This window comes from Somniosus microcephalus, chromosome 4 (assembly GCF_052327205.1).
Source record: "Somniosus microcephalus isolate GS21.2 chromosome 4, FLI_Smic_1.0, whole genome shotgun sequence".
In the NCBI taxonomy this organism is placed as follows: domain Eukaryota; kingdom Metazoa; phylum Chordata; class Chondrichthyes; order Squaliformes; family Somniosidae; genus Somniosus; species Somniosus microcephalus.
Window position 1 is genome coordinate 243391245 of NC_140990.1, and position 14400 is coordinate 243405644.

A 14400-nucleotide genomic window follows, 5' to 3' on the forward strand; every position below is an offset into this window, starting at 1 on the left:
GTAACAAGGGTTGACTTTAACCTTAGATAAGTTTAATAAATGTTCTATTTCATATGAATTCCAGTATTGCTTTTATAGTAAACCCAGCCTTCAGGTATCATTGCAACCTTACCTTCCTGAACATTCAAATACTTAGTCTTTTTGTTGGAAATATTGCATAAAAGTTGCTAATTTACTATAAACATACCCCAGCAACGTAGACTGGGGAGGTTGCATTGCTTCTAATCAGACATGTTTATGAAATACATGACTGAAGCAGTACTGACCAAGCCAGGAACAATGTGGGGCTTTGTAAAAATCTTAATGCATCGGATTTGCTTAAAACATGAGTGATTAAGAATACATTACTTAAGTGAATTGGAAAACATTCCAACCATTAATTATTGTACAAAACATAAAAAAGTGAGATAGTGTTAAAGCTCAACATGTAGCTCCAAAGTATTAGTGTACATTTATTTGTAATGGAAAAAACAGCAGTATTATTTTGAGAACATCTGTATGCGTGTCTAAAACAGTAAACAAGAGAGGGATTCAGATACATCAGCGTAACCCTCCAACTCCAAACATTGCAGATGAGTTTACTCATTTCCAGGCCAAGAAGTTCACTTAGCAGCAAGCACATACTGGTGTTGATGCAATTTATGCACATCTTCGTAATCTTGGCTCATCATTGGCTTGAAAACTGGTTTTCATCCAACATAATCCTTTAAAAAATAAGTTGCTCCCATCTCCAAAAGTAGACAATAGGAGTAGGGAGACAGTTATGAAGTTAAAAATGAGAATTGCTAAATAATGCCAAATGCAAAAGAAAATCCTTACCTTTTGCCTGTAAATTCACCTTGCCCCTTCTTATTAAATGTAAACTTGGTGTCATTGTATCCCCATCCATTCCATTTCAGGATCTCCTGCCTTAAAATAAAGGAATTCTTTCAATGTGCAAATAAATTAAATGATCAAGATTTCAATAATATATTTTTTAAATACCAAGCTATTTAGCTTAATGTTTCTACAGATAATAAGTATATTTTAGCATCTAGCATATTTATGGTGTACCGAGATCAGCAAAAAGGCAAATTGAACAGCAGGTGTTTAATAGCAAAATACTGCGGATGCTGGAAATCTGAAATAACAGAAAATGCTGGAAACACTCAGCAGGTCAGGCAGCATCCGTGGAGAGAGAAACAGAGTTAACGTTTCAGGTCTGAGGTCCTTCGTCAGAAGTGATCATCTATGATGAAGGGTCCCAGACCGGAAACGTTAACTCGGTTTCTCTCTCCACAGATGCTGCCTGTTTCCAGCATTTTCTGTTATAGCAGATGTTTAATTATTGGCTGACTCCAGATCAATGTATTTAGGTTGTGAAGATCAAGAAAAAAAAATCACTTTGTATACAAAGTTACAATTTACTGGCTAAAAATACAAATTCTCCGTTTTATCGATAGTTTACAAGACAAGGCAAGCTAGGTTAAACTTTTCTGATTAAATGGAATATGCATTGCAGTAAACTAAAATATAAAATCTTTCCAAACAGAATTTGGCTTTTATATTTAAAGTAAATTCACATTTAATATTTCAATACCCAGTATCTGTAATTATCCATGCCATTGCCATTTACACTTCATCTAGTCATCTTTTGTTTCTTAACATGTCCCATTACCATCTTCTTTTGCCTTGCACCATCATCCCTTTTGTCTCAATCTCTCCTGCCTTCCATCCCATCACAGACCTTCCCTTTTGTTCTTTCCTACCCTCCCCCCTCTCCCTGCCCCTACACTTGCTTAAAAATCTGTTTCTCCAACTTTTTCCAGTTCTGATGAAGCGTCATCGACCTGAAACATTAACTCTGCTTCTCTCTCTCTCTACAGATGCTGCCTGACCTGCTGAGTATTTCCAGCATTTTCTGTTTTTATTTTCAGATTTCCAGCATCCACAGTATTTTGTTTTTGTAATTATTAGTGTGGTTCACCATGTCTTCCACATTTATCCAAAATAGCACCATCTAGTGCTGAAGATGTTAAAAACACTAAAGTGTCAAACTTATGCATGCTAACAATTTGACATTGTGCAATACTGCACATCACAGACTCAGGCAAGGTATCGAGTCAAAATGGCTCAAATTACTTCACACAGCAAATCACTACCTACCAAAAGAACTTCGCTGAAATGTGAGAGTAACTTTGAGAGTTCTCAATTTGCCAACTGTAGCAGTTTACAGATTTCATTATGGGGAGCTTCCAGATAGAGTCCAGCAGCTTCTTCACAGGAAGAGAGGAAGGAAAAAAGCTTGGCAAATACAATAAAGCAATTGAGTCGTTTTCTTTGTTAAACGCAAGAGACAGTATGCTATTTGCCATTCATGTTCTAAAACATATTTAGCTTCCGATCCTGGCAAGTCTAATTCACAATTTGTTCCCAGGTCATTGTGCAGGATTCCCAGGATAGTTCCCATGTGCTGCAGCTTTTGACACTATCGTTTGGTATGAGCATTGGGGGTGGGGGTGGGATAAAGGGTTTTGACCCGAAACGTTGACTCTAATTTCTCTCCACGGATGTTGCCTGGCCTGCTGAGTTTTTCCAGCATTTTCTGTTATTTCGGATTTCCAGCATCTACAGTATTTTGCTATCGTATTAATATTTTGGGTGCTGGTATAAAGATAGGTTTGCAAACACGCCAGGATTGTTCTGGACTTTCTGGAAACTAAAGATTAATCTCCTGAACACTGCGACAAACAACCTGGGAGAAAAATCATAGGGGCATTAAAAAGTTTTTTCCCCATTTATTTTGAACACTTTGGGGGTGATTTTCTCACTGGAGGCAGATTTCAGTTTGGGTGGGTTTGAAACCCACCTCCACTGATAGTTTTCAAAAATTTGCACTTTTCCCATGATTGGCCACTTGATTTCAGAGATGGTCAATTAGTGTTTTGGGACTGAAACTCGCCTCTGTTGACAGCACTTTTTCAGTCTCATTTTATGGCTTCTTGCTCCCTTGGCTCATTCCACAGGATTTCTGCCTATCCTGCACCACCTGCAACATATTTAGAGAAACCACTATGTCCAATTCCAAGGCAAGGGCCTCCCCAAGGCTCTCGGATAAGGCGCTGCAAAAGTTGTTTGAGGGGGTGACAGTTAGCATGGAGGTGCTCTTCCACTCATGTGGGAGGAAGAGGCCTGCCAAAGAAACCTCTGTGGGTACAGCAGGCAAGGGATAGAACCTCCAGATCTGTGTGCAGATTGGGAGAATGTTTGTGTATTGATGAAATGCCATCCCTGTTGGAAAGCATTAAAAATGATTTGAAGCCAAAATGTTGGCATTATGGCATCTGTTCTTTCGCCTTAGGCAGCTCCACATTGCAGCCTCCGCCACACTTGCATTTTCAGGTTGGTGGCCTGAGTGAAAGGAGGCCAGAGAGTCATATCTATTGTCAATGATGTCCTAGGCTGGAGCCAAGGACATGGGCCAACTTGGGCAACCTATGCAAATCTGGCCAGGATAAGTTCATCCCTTGCATCCCAGGCAGCCATGTGCTTGTGTGCTGCCGCTGGTCAATACACCAGCGCTCTGACCTCCTCCTGCTCCTCCTCCAGATCCTCCTCCTCATCTGAGGAGGGCTGGAACTGAGCTGCTTGCTCATCAGGAAGCTGCAAGTCACAATGCTGTGCAGTGTACAACAGACCACGACAATTCTGGAGACCCTGTATGGTGTACTGCAGGGCTCCACCTGATTGGTTAAGGCAACAGAAGTGCATCTTCAGCAACCCAAGGGTTTGCTCTATGATGGACCTGGTTGAAGTATGGCTAGCATTGTAGTGCTCTTCAGCCTCGTTAGCTGGCCTCCTGATCGGCGTCATCAGCCACTTCTTCAGGGGGCAGCTTTTGTCACCAAGGAGCCATCTGAAGTTGGTTTGGTGGACTGAAAAGTGGAGGAACACTAGAGTGCCGCAGGATAAGAGAGTCATGGCAACTTCCACAGAACTTGCCGCAAACATGCAAGAACTCCTTCTTGTGGTTACACACCAGCTGAACGTTGAGGGAGTGGAAGTCCTTTCGGTTGACAAAGATAGCTGGGTTGTGATGGGGTGCCCTAAGGGCCACATGTGTGCAGTCTATAATGCCCTGCACCATTGGCATGCCTGCCATATTTGCAAAGCCAATCAAACAGGTAGTTATGCTTGCTTGATCCCTTGTGAACTGGATGTAATTGTGGGCCTTAGCAAAAAGGGCATTGGTAACCTGCGTGACGCAACTGTGGGCAGCCGACTGGGAGATGCCGCTGATGATCCCTGGAAGGAGCCCGAGGTAAAGAAGTCGAGTGCGGTGGTGACTTTGACAGCCACTGGTAAGGAGTGTCCAGCCGTTCCTCTGGGCACCAGGTCATTCTGCAGCAGATCTCTCGGACAACCTCTCGCGAAAGTCACAGCCTCCTTTGGCACTGCTGCTCACTCATGTTGGGCACATGGCTGCCCGGGATGCAAGGGAGGAACTTATCCTGGCCAGATTTGCATAGGTTGCCCAAGTTGGCCCATGTCCTTGACTCCAGCCTAGGACATCATTGACAATAGCTCATCCTTTATCTGTAAACCCTGTCGGGGGTATCTCCTGCAGCGAGGTGCCTCGATCCACTGGTGCCTTCTGCCCTGTGCAACATCAGGTGGCTGAGCAGGAAGTTGGGGCTCCTGCTGGTGTTGCGCCTGAGCAGGAGATTGGGGCTCCTGCTGGTGTTGCTCCTGAGCTGCCTGAGCAGGAGATTGGGGCTCCTGCTGGTGTTGCTCCTGAGCTGCCTGGTTCTGCTGCTGCCCTGGATGGTTCTCATCCTCATCGGAGGTCCATGCAGAAAGAAAATGAATGGTTCCCATGCTGCTTGTAGATGCCTCCGTTAGGGAAGCGCTCATTGCAAGCGGGGAGAGGGTCTTCCAAGGAGGTCCCACAGTTGAATGATTCAAGCTGCAGCACCTCCGACTTCGGAAGGTCTTCTAAAAGTGCTTTTAAAGTGAAGGTCTGGCAACTACAAGTAATCCTTGCTGCAATGAATGATGTCTCGTTGGACCTGCAGCTGTGAGGAGGCCACCCACGAGTCAACCCAGCAGGTTTACCTGGCGTGGTTTAGGTGGTGCGTGGAGCATGCCGAAATCGTCGAAAAATCACGAGGGCCTCTCAAAATAGGCTTAGAGAGGCCCTTAACGAGCATTTAATGACGACAAGTATCGCCAAGGCCAGCTGGAGGCGGAACCGTTTCCCGACCTCCAAAACCGGCACCGGCAAAATCCCGCGGAGGTGGATTGGAGGCAGGTTCCGAATCCGCTCTCATTGAATCGGATTTTCCCGCCTCCAACGGCAGAAAATCACCCCCTTTCATTTAGTTAGCTTTAAAAATATTGGAAATATCTTTGGATCCCTCCTATTTCTCATCTACATGCTGCCCCTTGGCGACATTATCCGAAAATACAGCGTCAGTTTCCACATGTACACTGACGACACCCAGCTCTACCTCACTGCCTCGTCTCTCGACCCCTCCAAAGTTGACATCTAGTACTGGATGAGCAGAAATTTTCTCCAATTAAATATTGGGAACGCCGAAGCCATTGTCTTCAGTACCCGCCACAAACTCTGTTCCCCAGCCACCAACCACATACCTCTCCCTAGCATCTGTCTGAGGCTGAACCAAACTATTCGTAACCTTAGTGTCATATTTGACCCTGAAATGAGCTGCCGACCACATATCCGCACTAACTATTTCCACCTCCATAACATCGCCTGTTTCCGCCCCTGCCTCAGCTCATAGTCAGAGTCATTATGGCACAGAAGGAGGCCATTCGGCCCATTGAGTCGATGCCGGCTCCCTGTAGAGCAATCCAAACAGTCTCATTCCTCCACTCTATCCCCGTAGACCTGCAAGTTTATTTCTCTCAAGTGCCTATCCAATTTCCTTTTGAAATCATTGATCGTCTCCACTTCCACCACGTCTGTCGGCAGTGTGTTCCAGGTCATTACCACTCTGCGTAAAAAAAAAAGTTTTTCCTCACATCCCCCCTGTATCGCTTGCCCAAAACCTTAAATCTGTGTCCCCTAGTCCTTGCACTATCAGCTAATGGGAACAGCCTTTCTCTGTCTACTTTATCCAAACCTGTCATAATATTGTACACCTCTATCAAATCACCCCTCAACCTCCTTTGCTTCAAGGAGAACCCCAGCTTCTCCAACCTAACCTTGTAGCTAAAAACCCTCAACCCTGGAACCATTCTGGTAAATCTCCTCTGCACCCTCTCAAGGACCTTCACATCCTTCTTAAAGTGTGGTGACCAGAACTGTACGCAATACTTTAGTTGTGGCCTAACCAGAGCTTTATAAAGGTTCAGCATAACTTCCCTGCTTTTGTACTCAATACCTCTATTTATGAAGCCCAAGATCCCATATGCTTTGCTAACTACTCTCTCAATATGTCCTGCCACCTTCAAAGATCTATGCACATGAACCCCCAGGTCCCTCTGTTCCTGCACACTCTTTAGAACTGTGCCATTAAGTCTACATTGCCTCTCTCTATCCCTTCTGCCAAAATGCATCACCTCACATTTCTCTGTATTAAATTCCATCTGCCACTTATATGCCCATTCTGCTAGCCTATCTATGTCCTGTTGCAGTCAATTGGTATCATCCTCACTGTTTGCCATACCACCAAGTTTGGTATCATCAGCAAATTTTGAAATTTTACTCTGTATTCCAATATCCAAGTTATTTATATATCAAAAAAAGCACTGGTCCTAGCACTGACCCTTGGGGAACACCACTGCCTCCAGCTTGAAGAAAAACCATTTACCACAACTTGCTGTTTTCTGTCCTTAAGCCAATTTCTTATCCAAGTTGACACTGACCCTCCTATTCCATGAGCTTCAATTTTGTTAATCAGCCTTTTATGTGGTACTTTGTCAATCACTTTCTTAAAATCCATATAGACAACATCCACTGCATTCCCTTCATCAACCTTCTCCGTTACTTCAAAAATTTAAATTAGATTAGTCAACCACGATCTGCCTTTTACAAATCCGTGCTGGCTCTCCTTAATTAATTTAAACCTTTCCAAGTGCCTGTTAATTTTTTCCTTGATTATTGTTTCTAAAACCTTACCCACCACTGATGTTAAACTGACCGGCCTGTAGTTACTAGGATTGTCCTTACACCCTTTCTTGAACAAGGGTGTCACATTTGCCACTTTCTAATCCTCTGGCACCTCCCCCGTATCTAGGGAAGATTGGAAGATAGCTCCACCGCCACATCCCTTAACAACCTGGGATGCAAGGCATCCGGACCAGGAGACTTATCCACTAAGCATATCCAGCCTTTCCAGTACATCCTGCCTATCAATTTTCACCCCATTTATTACCTCTACCATCTCCACTTCTACCGATATTTTGTCAGCATCCTCTTCCTTAGTAAACACCAATACAAAGTACTCTTTAAGTATTCTACCCTTGCCCTGCGCCTCTAAGCACCTTCTTTGTCCCTAATAGGCCCCACCCCGCCTCTTACTACCCGCTTACTATTTACATGTCAGCAGAAGATTTTTGGGTTCCCTTTTATGTTAACTGCCATTCTATTCTCATATTCTCTTTGCCAGTCTTATTTTCCTCTTCACTTCCCCTCTCAACTTATTTTATTTGACCTGGTTCTCACTTGAAGAATTCACCTGACATGCATCATACACCCTCTTTTTGTTTCATCATATTCTCTATCTCCCTCGTCATCCAATGAGCCCTGGCATTGGTTCCCCTACCTTTCCCTCTTGTTGGAATGTACCTAGCCTGTACCTGAAACATCTCCTCCTTAAAAATCACCATTGTTCCATTACAGTTTTTCCTGTCAATCTTTGGTTCCATTTTACCCTGGCTAGATCCCCTCTCACCCCATTGAAGTTAGTCCTCTTCCAATTTAGAAGTTCTACTTTAGATTGTTCCTTGCTCTTCTCCATTACTAATCTAAACCTTATGATAGGATGATCACTCTTACCCAAGTGTTTGTCCACTTGGCCCACCTCATTCCCCAGCACCAGATACAGCAATGCCTGTTTTCTAGTTGGGCCGAGAACATACTGGTCAAGGAAGTTCTCCTGAACACATTTCAGAAATTCCTCCCCCTCCTTCCCCTTTACGCTAACATTATCCCAATCAATATTTGGGTAATTAAGGTCCCCCAAAATCTCCACTCTATAGCTCTTGCACACCTCTGTGATTTCCCTGCAGATTTTCTCCTCTATCTCTCTCTCACTATTTGGAGGCCTATAGAATACCCCCAATAGCATGATCATACCCTTTTTGCTTCTCAACTCTAACCAAATGGATTCTGCCCTTGCCCCCTCAAGGACATCCTCTCTTTCCAACACTACAGGGTCTTCCCTAATCAATACTGCCACCCCACCTTCCCTTTTTCCTTTCCTATCTTTTCTGAACACCTTGTATCCGTGAATATTAAGCACCCACTTCTCACCATTTTTAAGCCACATTTCCGTTATTGCCGCTACATCATATTCCCACATGGCTAATTGTGCTTGTAGCTCACCAACCTTATTCACCACACTTTGTGTGTTTACATACATGAATTCCAAACCTGTCTTTGTATTCCTCGTAGTCCTTCTCAGTCTGCTCCTATCTAATATGGTACTACTTCCTTCTCTAGTACTATCCAACACTCCCTCCTTTATGCACCTTATTCCTCTTTTCTACTTGTATATGCTGGTGCCCACCCTCCTGCCAATTTAGTTTAAACCCTCCCCAACCACACTAGTGAACCTCCCCGCGAGAACATTGGTCCCAGTCCTCGAGGTGCAACCCATCCCTTTTGAATAGGATAGCAAAATACTGCGGATGCAGGAAATCCGAAATAACAACAGGAAATGCTGGAAAAACTCAGCAGGCCAAGGCAGCATCCGTGAAGAGAGAAACAGAGTTAACGTTTCAGGTCAATGGCCTTTCGTCAGAACTAGAAAAAAAGCAGGAAATGGAAAGCAGGAAATGGAAAGCAGGTTTAGGGGCTGGGAAAAGGGGGAGGGAATGAAAGAACAAAAGGGAAGGTCAGTGATAGGATAGAAAGCAGGAGAGATTAAGAGACATTGAGAGGCATTAAGAGATATTCAAGGCAAGAGGAGGTGGTAATGGGACAGGTTAAGAAAGGATGGCTCTAGATGGGGTGTGAATTGCACTGGCAGAATGAAGGACAGCTGCCATGTGGGAGAGAAGAAGAAAGGGCCAAACAAAAAAAGTGTGGATAAAAAAAAGAAAATATATGTGATAGGGGCCGAGGTTATGATCTGAAATTGTTGAACTCTATGTTGAGTCCTGAGGGCTGTAGAGTACCTAATCGAAAGATGAGGTGCCGTTCCTCGAGCTTACGCTGAGCTTCCGTGGAACAATGCAAGAGGCCGAGGACGGTGAGGTCCGAGTGGGAATGGGGCGGTGAATTAAAGTGACAGGCCACCGGGAGCTTGGGGTCCCCCTTACGGACTGAACGGGGGTGTTCCACAAAGCGGTCACCCAATCTGCGTTTGGTCTCCCCAATGTAGAGGGGACAACATCGTGAGCAGCGAATACAGTATACTAGATTGCAAGAAGTACAAGTAAATCGCTGTTTCACCTGGAAGGGGTGTTTGGGGCCCTGGACAGTGGGAAGGGGGTAGGTATAAGGGCATGTGATGCAACTCCTGCGCTTGCACGGGAAGGTGCCGGGCGAAGGGGAAGGGGTGCTGGGGGTGGTAGAGGAGTGGACTAGGGTGTCGCGGAGGGAGAGGTCCCTACAGAATGCTGAAAGGGGAGGCGAGAGGAAGATGCATTTGATGGTGGGATCACGCTGGAGGTGGCGGAAGATGATCCATTGAACGTGGGGGCTGGTGGGGCAAAAGGCGAGGACAAGGGGAACTTTATAATGGTTCCGGGAGGGTGGGGCAGGGGTGAGGGCAGAAGTGCGGGAGATAGAACGGACACGGTTGAGGACTGTGTCAACCACAGTAGAGGGGAATCCTCGGTTGAGGAAAAAGGAAGACATGTCAGAAGCACTGGTATGGAAGGTGGCATCGTCAGAGCAGATGCGGCGGAGAAGGAGAAACTGGGAGAATGGAATAGAGTCCTTACAGGAGGCGGGGTGCGAGGAAGTGTAGTCCAGGTAGCTGTGGGAGTCAGTGGGCTTGTAGTAAATATTTGTCAATAACCTATCCCCAGAGATGGAGACGGAGAAGTCGAGGAAGGGAAGAGTAGGAAATGGACCATGTGAAGGCGAGGGAAGGGTGGAAATTGGAAGCAAAGTGAATGAAATTTTCTAGTTCAGGGCGAGAGCAGGAAACGGCACTGATACAGTCATCAATGTACTGGAAAAAGAGGTGAGGGAGGGGACCAGAGTAGGACTGGAACAAAGAGTGTTCCACATATCCCACAAAAAGGCAGGCATAGCTAGGACCCATGCGGGTACCCATAGCAACACCTTTGATTTGGAGGAAATGAGTGGAGTTAAAGGGGAAGTTGCTCAATGTGAGAACAAGTTCAGCCAGGCGGAGGAGGGTGGTGGCGGATGGGGACTGGTTGGGCCTCTGTTCAAGGAAGAAGCGGAGCGCCCTCAGGGCATCCTGGTGGGGGATGGAGGTATAGAGGGATTGTACACCCATAGTGAAAAGGAGGCGGTTGGGGCCGGGAAACTGGAAACTGTTAGTGGCGGAGGGCGTCGGAAGAGTCGCGGATGTAGGTGGGAAGAGACTGGACAAGGGGAGAAAAAAGAGTCGAGATAGGAAGAGATAAGTTCCGTGGGGCAAGAACAGGCTGAAACGATGGGTTTACCAGGGTAGTCCTGTTTGTGGATCTTGGGAAGGAGGTAGAAGCGGGCTGTGCGGGGCTGGGGAACTATGAGGTTGATGGCCGTGGGGGGGGGGGAAAAAGAGATCCCAGAGGAGATGGTCAGTGACAGTCTTGGAAACGGTGGCTTGATGTTCGGTAGTAGGGTCATGGTCCAGGTGGAGGTAGGAGGTGGTGTCGGAGAGTTGGCACTCAGCTTCCGCTAGGTAGAGGTCGGTTCGCCAAACAACAACAGCACCACCCTTGTCAGCAGGTTTAATGACAATGTCGGGGTTGGATCTGCCACTGAACTCGTGCTTACACATACATGGAAAGCCTCAATTTATTTAGAATGACTGTTCAAAATCAGACTAATCCAGCTTTCTCACATTGGTTGAATAGCACACGTGCAACACCGGCAAAAGATCATGGATGACAATTTTCTGAAGATTTTGGGGGATTTCACTCCCATACTTCAACATGCAGCACTGGTCAGAACCGAGCTGCCTCACAGCTGGAGAGAGGATGCATGCTAATAAGTAGTGGATTACTGAAAATAAACCAGTAACAGAGGTGATTTATGTCAGCCACATTGCATGTTTTATTTTCAGAAATGCACCATTGTCCTTAGTGTGCAGTGTGCTCATAATACATGTCTTGGTGCCTATTTTTAAAACATTTGTTGCCTTGAGAGTTTGGATTTTTTTTGTACTGTCCTTGGCTATACAGCTGTGAGGACACCATGAAAGATGACTGACATTTAGAAGTCCAGTGATCTGGTGCCAAGAAGCAAGCTTGACTGGGTTCCACTGTACACGTCAATAAGCTCCATCAAAAAAAGAATGGAAAGGAAGAGACCAAGTCTGGAAAAACAACTAGGTACAAAGGGAAGGAACAAGCAAAGAAAAACACTGGATAAGAAAAAAGAACCGTCACCTGGCCAGCAGTACAGGGTTGGAGAATGAGTCTCATTACCACTAAAGAACATATGCATCACTGTGAAAAGCTTTAACATACCCCTCTTTCCCCCATCACAAATTACATAAATGTTAACACCCTCGGAAAAATAGTCATTAAAGATTTTAAAGTTCAGTTTTTGTTTAGGGTCACTTCTGACTAAAGATTACTAGTACACAAGTAATACCAGTCCTGGGTCATAAATGAGCCGTAGAAAACTCCAAGAATTTGAACACTGAAATAAATGTATCGAGTCTATAATAAGCATAATGAGCAAATCTGAATCTTTTCGGTATAACATTCTAAACTGCAGTACAAGAGTTAAATATACAATGTTACTTTCAAGAAAACAATTTATGCTGATGTTGCATGGTTTGGTTGGCAATGGAAGCAGGATACATGGCAAGTAACTAACTTGCACTCTACAGCTCTGCTTTTTACTAATGTATTCAAAGTGAAGTAAATTGCTTTGAATATTGTATCTAATGAATTAACTTTGAGTCATCAATCTCCCATGACCTTGATCACCGCTGAAAAGTAGAGGGTTTAGTAACAAGGGATTAAGCACCTTCTTGTGAGTTTATCTTAAAGGTATGCCCCTTCATACCTCCGAGTATGCTGCTGGGCTCTGATGTCTGTCTTGCTCGTTTGGCATTGGTTCAGAGCTTCAGGAGCACACCATTAGAATTAAATGACATTAATGGGGAGGAGTTTAAAATCCTGGATGGCATTTTAGTTTAGTCTCATCTCTGGATCTCTGACCTTATATTCTTTTAAAGAAATGAAATGCTTTTATTCTAATCTTCTCAAATTTTAGTTTTAGTTTTAGTCATGGAAAAAATGAATCAAACTTTAGTTTTTGCTTTGCATAGTTTTGTTCTAGTTAACAATTTTTAAAAAATCAGATTGTTTCACTTCTCACAACTGAACGCCACATGAAATGTAGAGGTTGCAACAGCTTGAGTCAGTGGCAAGGGAATGGAGCTCATGGCAGGGGCCGAAGACGATGGCTTCAGTCTTCCAAATGTTTCATCTTTAATTCGAGAAAAGTGCAGCTAATCCAGGACTGGATATTAGACAAGCAATCTGCCAACGCAGAGGCTCACGCATAAATAGTAGTAATGTTGCCAAAATTTACAATTCCCAAAAAGGGGTCTAAAATGGGAGTCTTGACAAGGTACCAAAAGTTTCAGGGTTTTTTTTTTTTTTTTAAATCGTTCCTGGGATGTGGGCGTCGCTGGCAAGGCCAGCATTTACTGGCCATTCCTATTTGCCGTCGAGAAGGTGGTGGCGCGCCGTCTTCTTGAACTGCTGCAGTCTGTGAAGTGAAGGTATTCCTACAGTGCTGTTAGGGAAGGAGTTAGAAACATAGAAGATAGGAGCAGGAGTAGGCCATTCGAGCCTGCTCCGCCATTCAATGAGATCATGGCTGATCATCCAAATTCAGTACCCGGTCCCTGCCTTCTCCCCATATCCCTTGATCCCTTTAGCCTTAAGAAATATATCCAACTCTTTCTTGAATATACTTAATGAACTGGCCTCCACCGCCCTCTGTGGCAGAGAATTCCACAGGTTCACCACTCTCTGGGTGAAGAAATTCCTCCTCATTTCAGTCCTAAATGTCTTACCCCTTATCCTTAGACTATGACCCCTGGTTCTGGACTCCCCGGCCATCAGAAACATCCTTCCTGCATCTAGTCTGTCCAGGCCTGACAGAATTTTATAGGTTTCGATGAGATCCCCTCTCAATCTTCTAAACTCCAGTGAGTATAAGCCCAATCGACACAATCTCTCCTCATACGTCATTCCTGCCATCCCAGGTATCAGCCTGGTGAATCTTCACTGCACTCCTTCCATGGCAAGAATGTCCTTCCTCAGGTAAGGCAACCAAAACTGCACACAATACTCAAGGTGCGGTCTCACCAAGGCCCTGTATAACTGTAGCAAGACATCCTTGTTCCTGTACTCGAACCCTCTTGCTACGAAGGCCAACATACCATTTGCCTTCTTAACCGCCTGCTGCACCTGCATGCTTACCTTCAGTGACTGGTGCACAAGAACACCCAGGTCTCTTTGCACTTCCCCTTCTCCCAATCTATTGCCATTCAAATAATAATCTGCCTTCCTGTTTTTGCCACCAAAGTGGATAACCTCACATTTACCCACATTATAGTGCATTTGCCATGTTTCTGCCCAATCACCCAACCTGTCCAAATCGTACTGGAGTTTCACGACATCCTGCTCACAGCTTACCCTCCCACCCAGCTTTGTGTCATCTGCAAATTTGGAGATATTACATCCAGGATTTTGACCCAGCGACGATGAAGGAACGGCGATATATTTCCAAGTCAGGATGGTGTGTGACTTGGAGGGGAACTTGGAGGTGGCGGTGTTCCCATGCATCTGCTGCCCATGTCCTTCTAGGTGGTAGAGGTCATGGGTTTGGGAGGTGCTGCCAAAGAAGCCTTGGCAAGTTGCTGCAGTGCATCTTGTAGATGGTGCACACTGCAGCCACGGTGCACCGGTGGTGGAGGGAGTGAATGTTTAAGGTGGTGGATGGGATGCCAATCAAGCAGGCTGCTTTGTCCTGGATGGTGTCGAGCTTCTTGTGTTGTTGGAGCTGCACTCATCCAGACA

General features: G+C 45.1%; 1 protein-coding gene across 2 annotated transcripts in view; it reads right to left on the reverse strand.

The window, feature by feature from the left end:
* The window catches only part of agps (alkylglycerone phosphate synthase), a 179479-nt gene that overhangs the window by 125130 nt on the left and 39949 nt on the right, over positions 1–14400 (reverse strand). Inside the window, exon 2 of one of the 2 annotated variants that reach the window (XM_085986090.1) lies at positions 820–909. The exons of the other annotated variant lie outside the window; for it this stretch is intronic. Coding sequence (XP_085842216.1) covers positions 820–909 — 90 coding nt within the window. The remainder of the gene's footprint in view (positions 1–819; positions 910–14400) is intronic. 2 annotated transcript variants of the gene reach the window in all.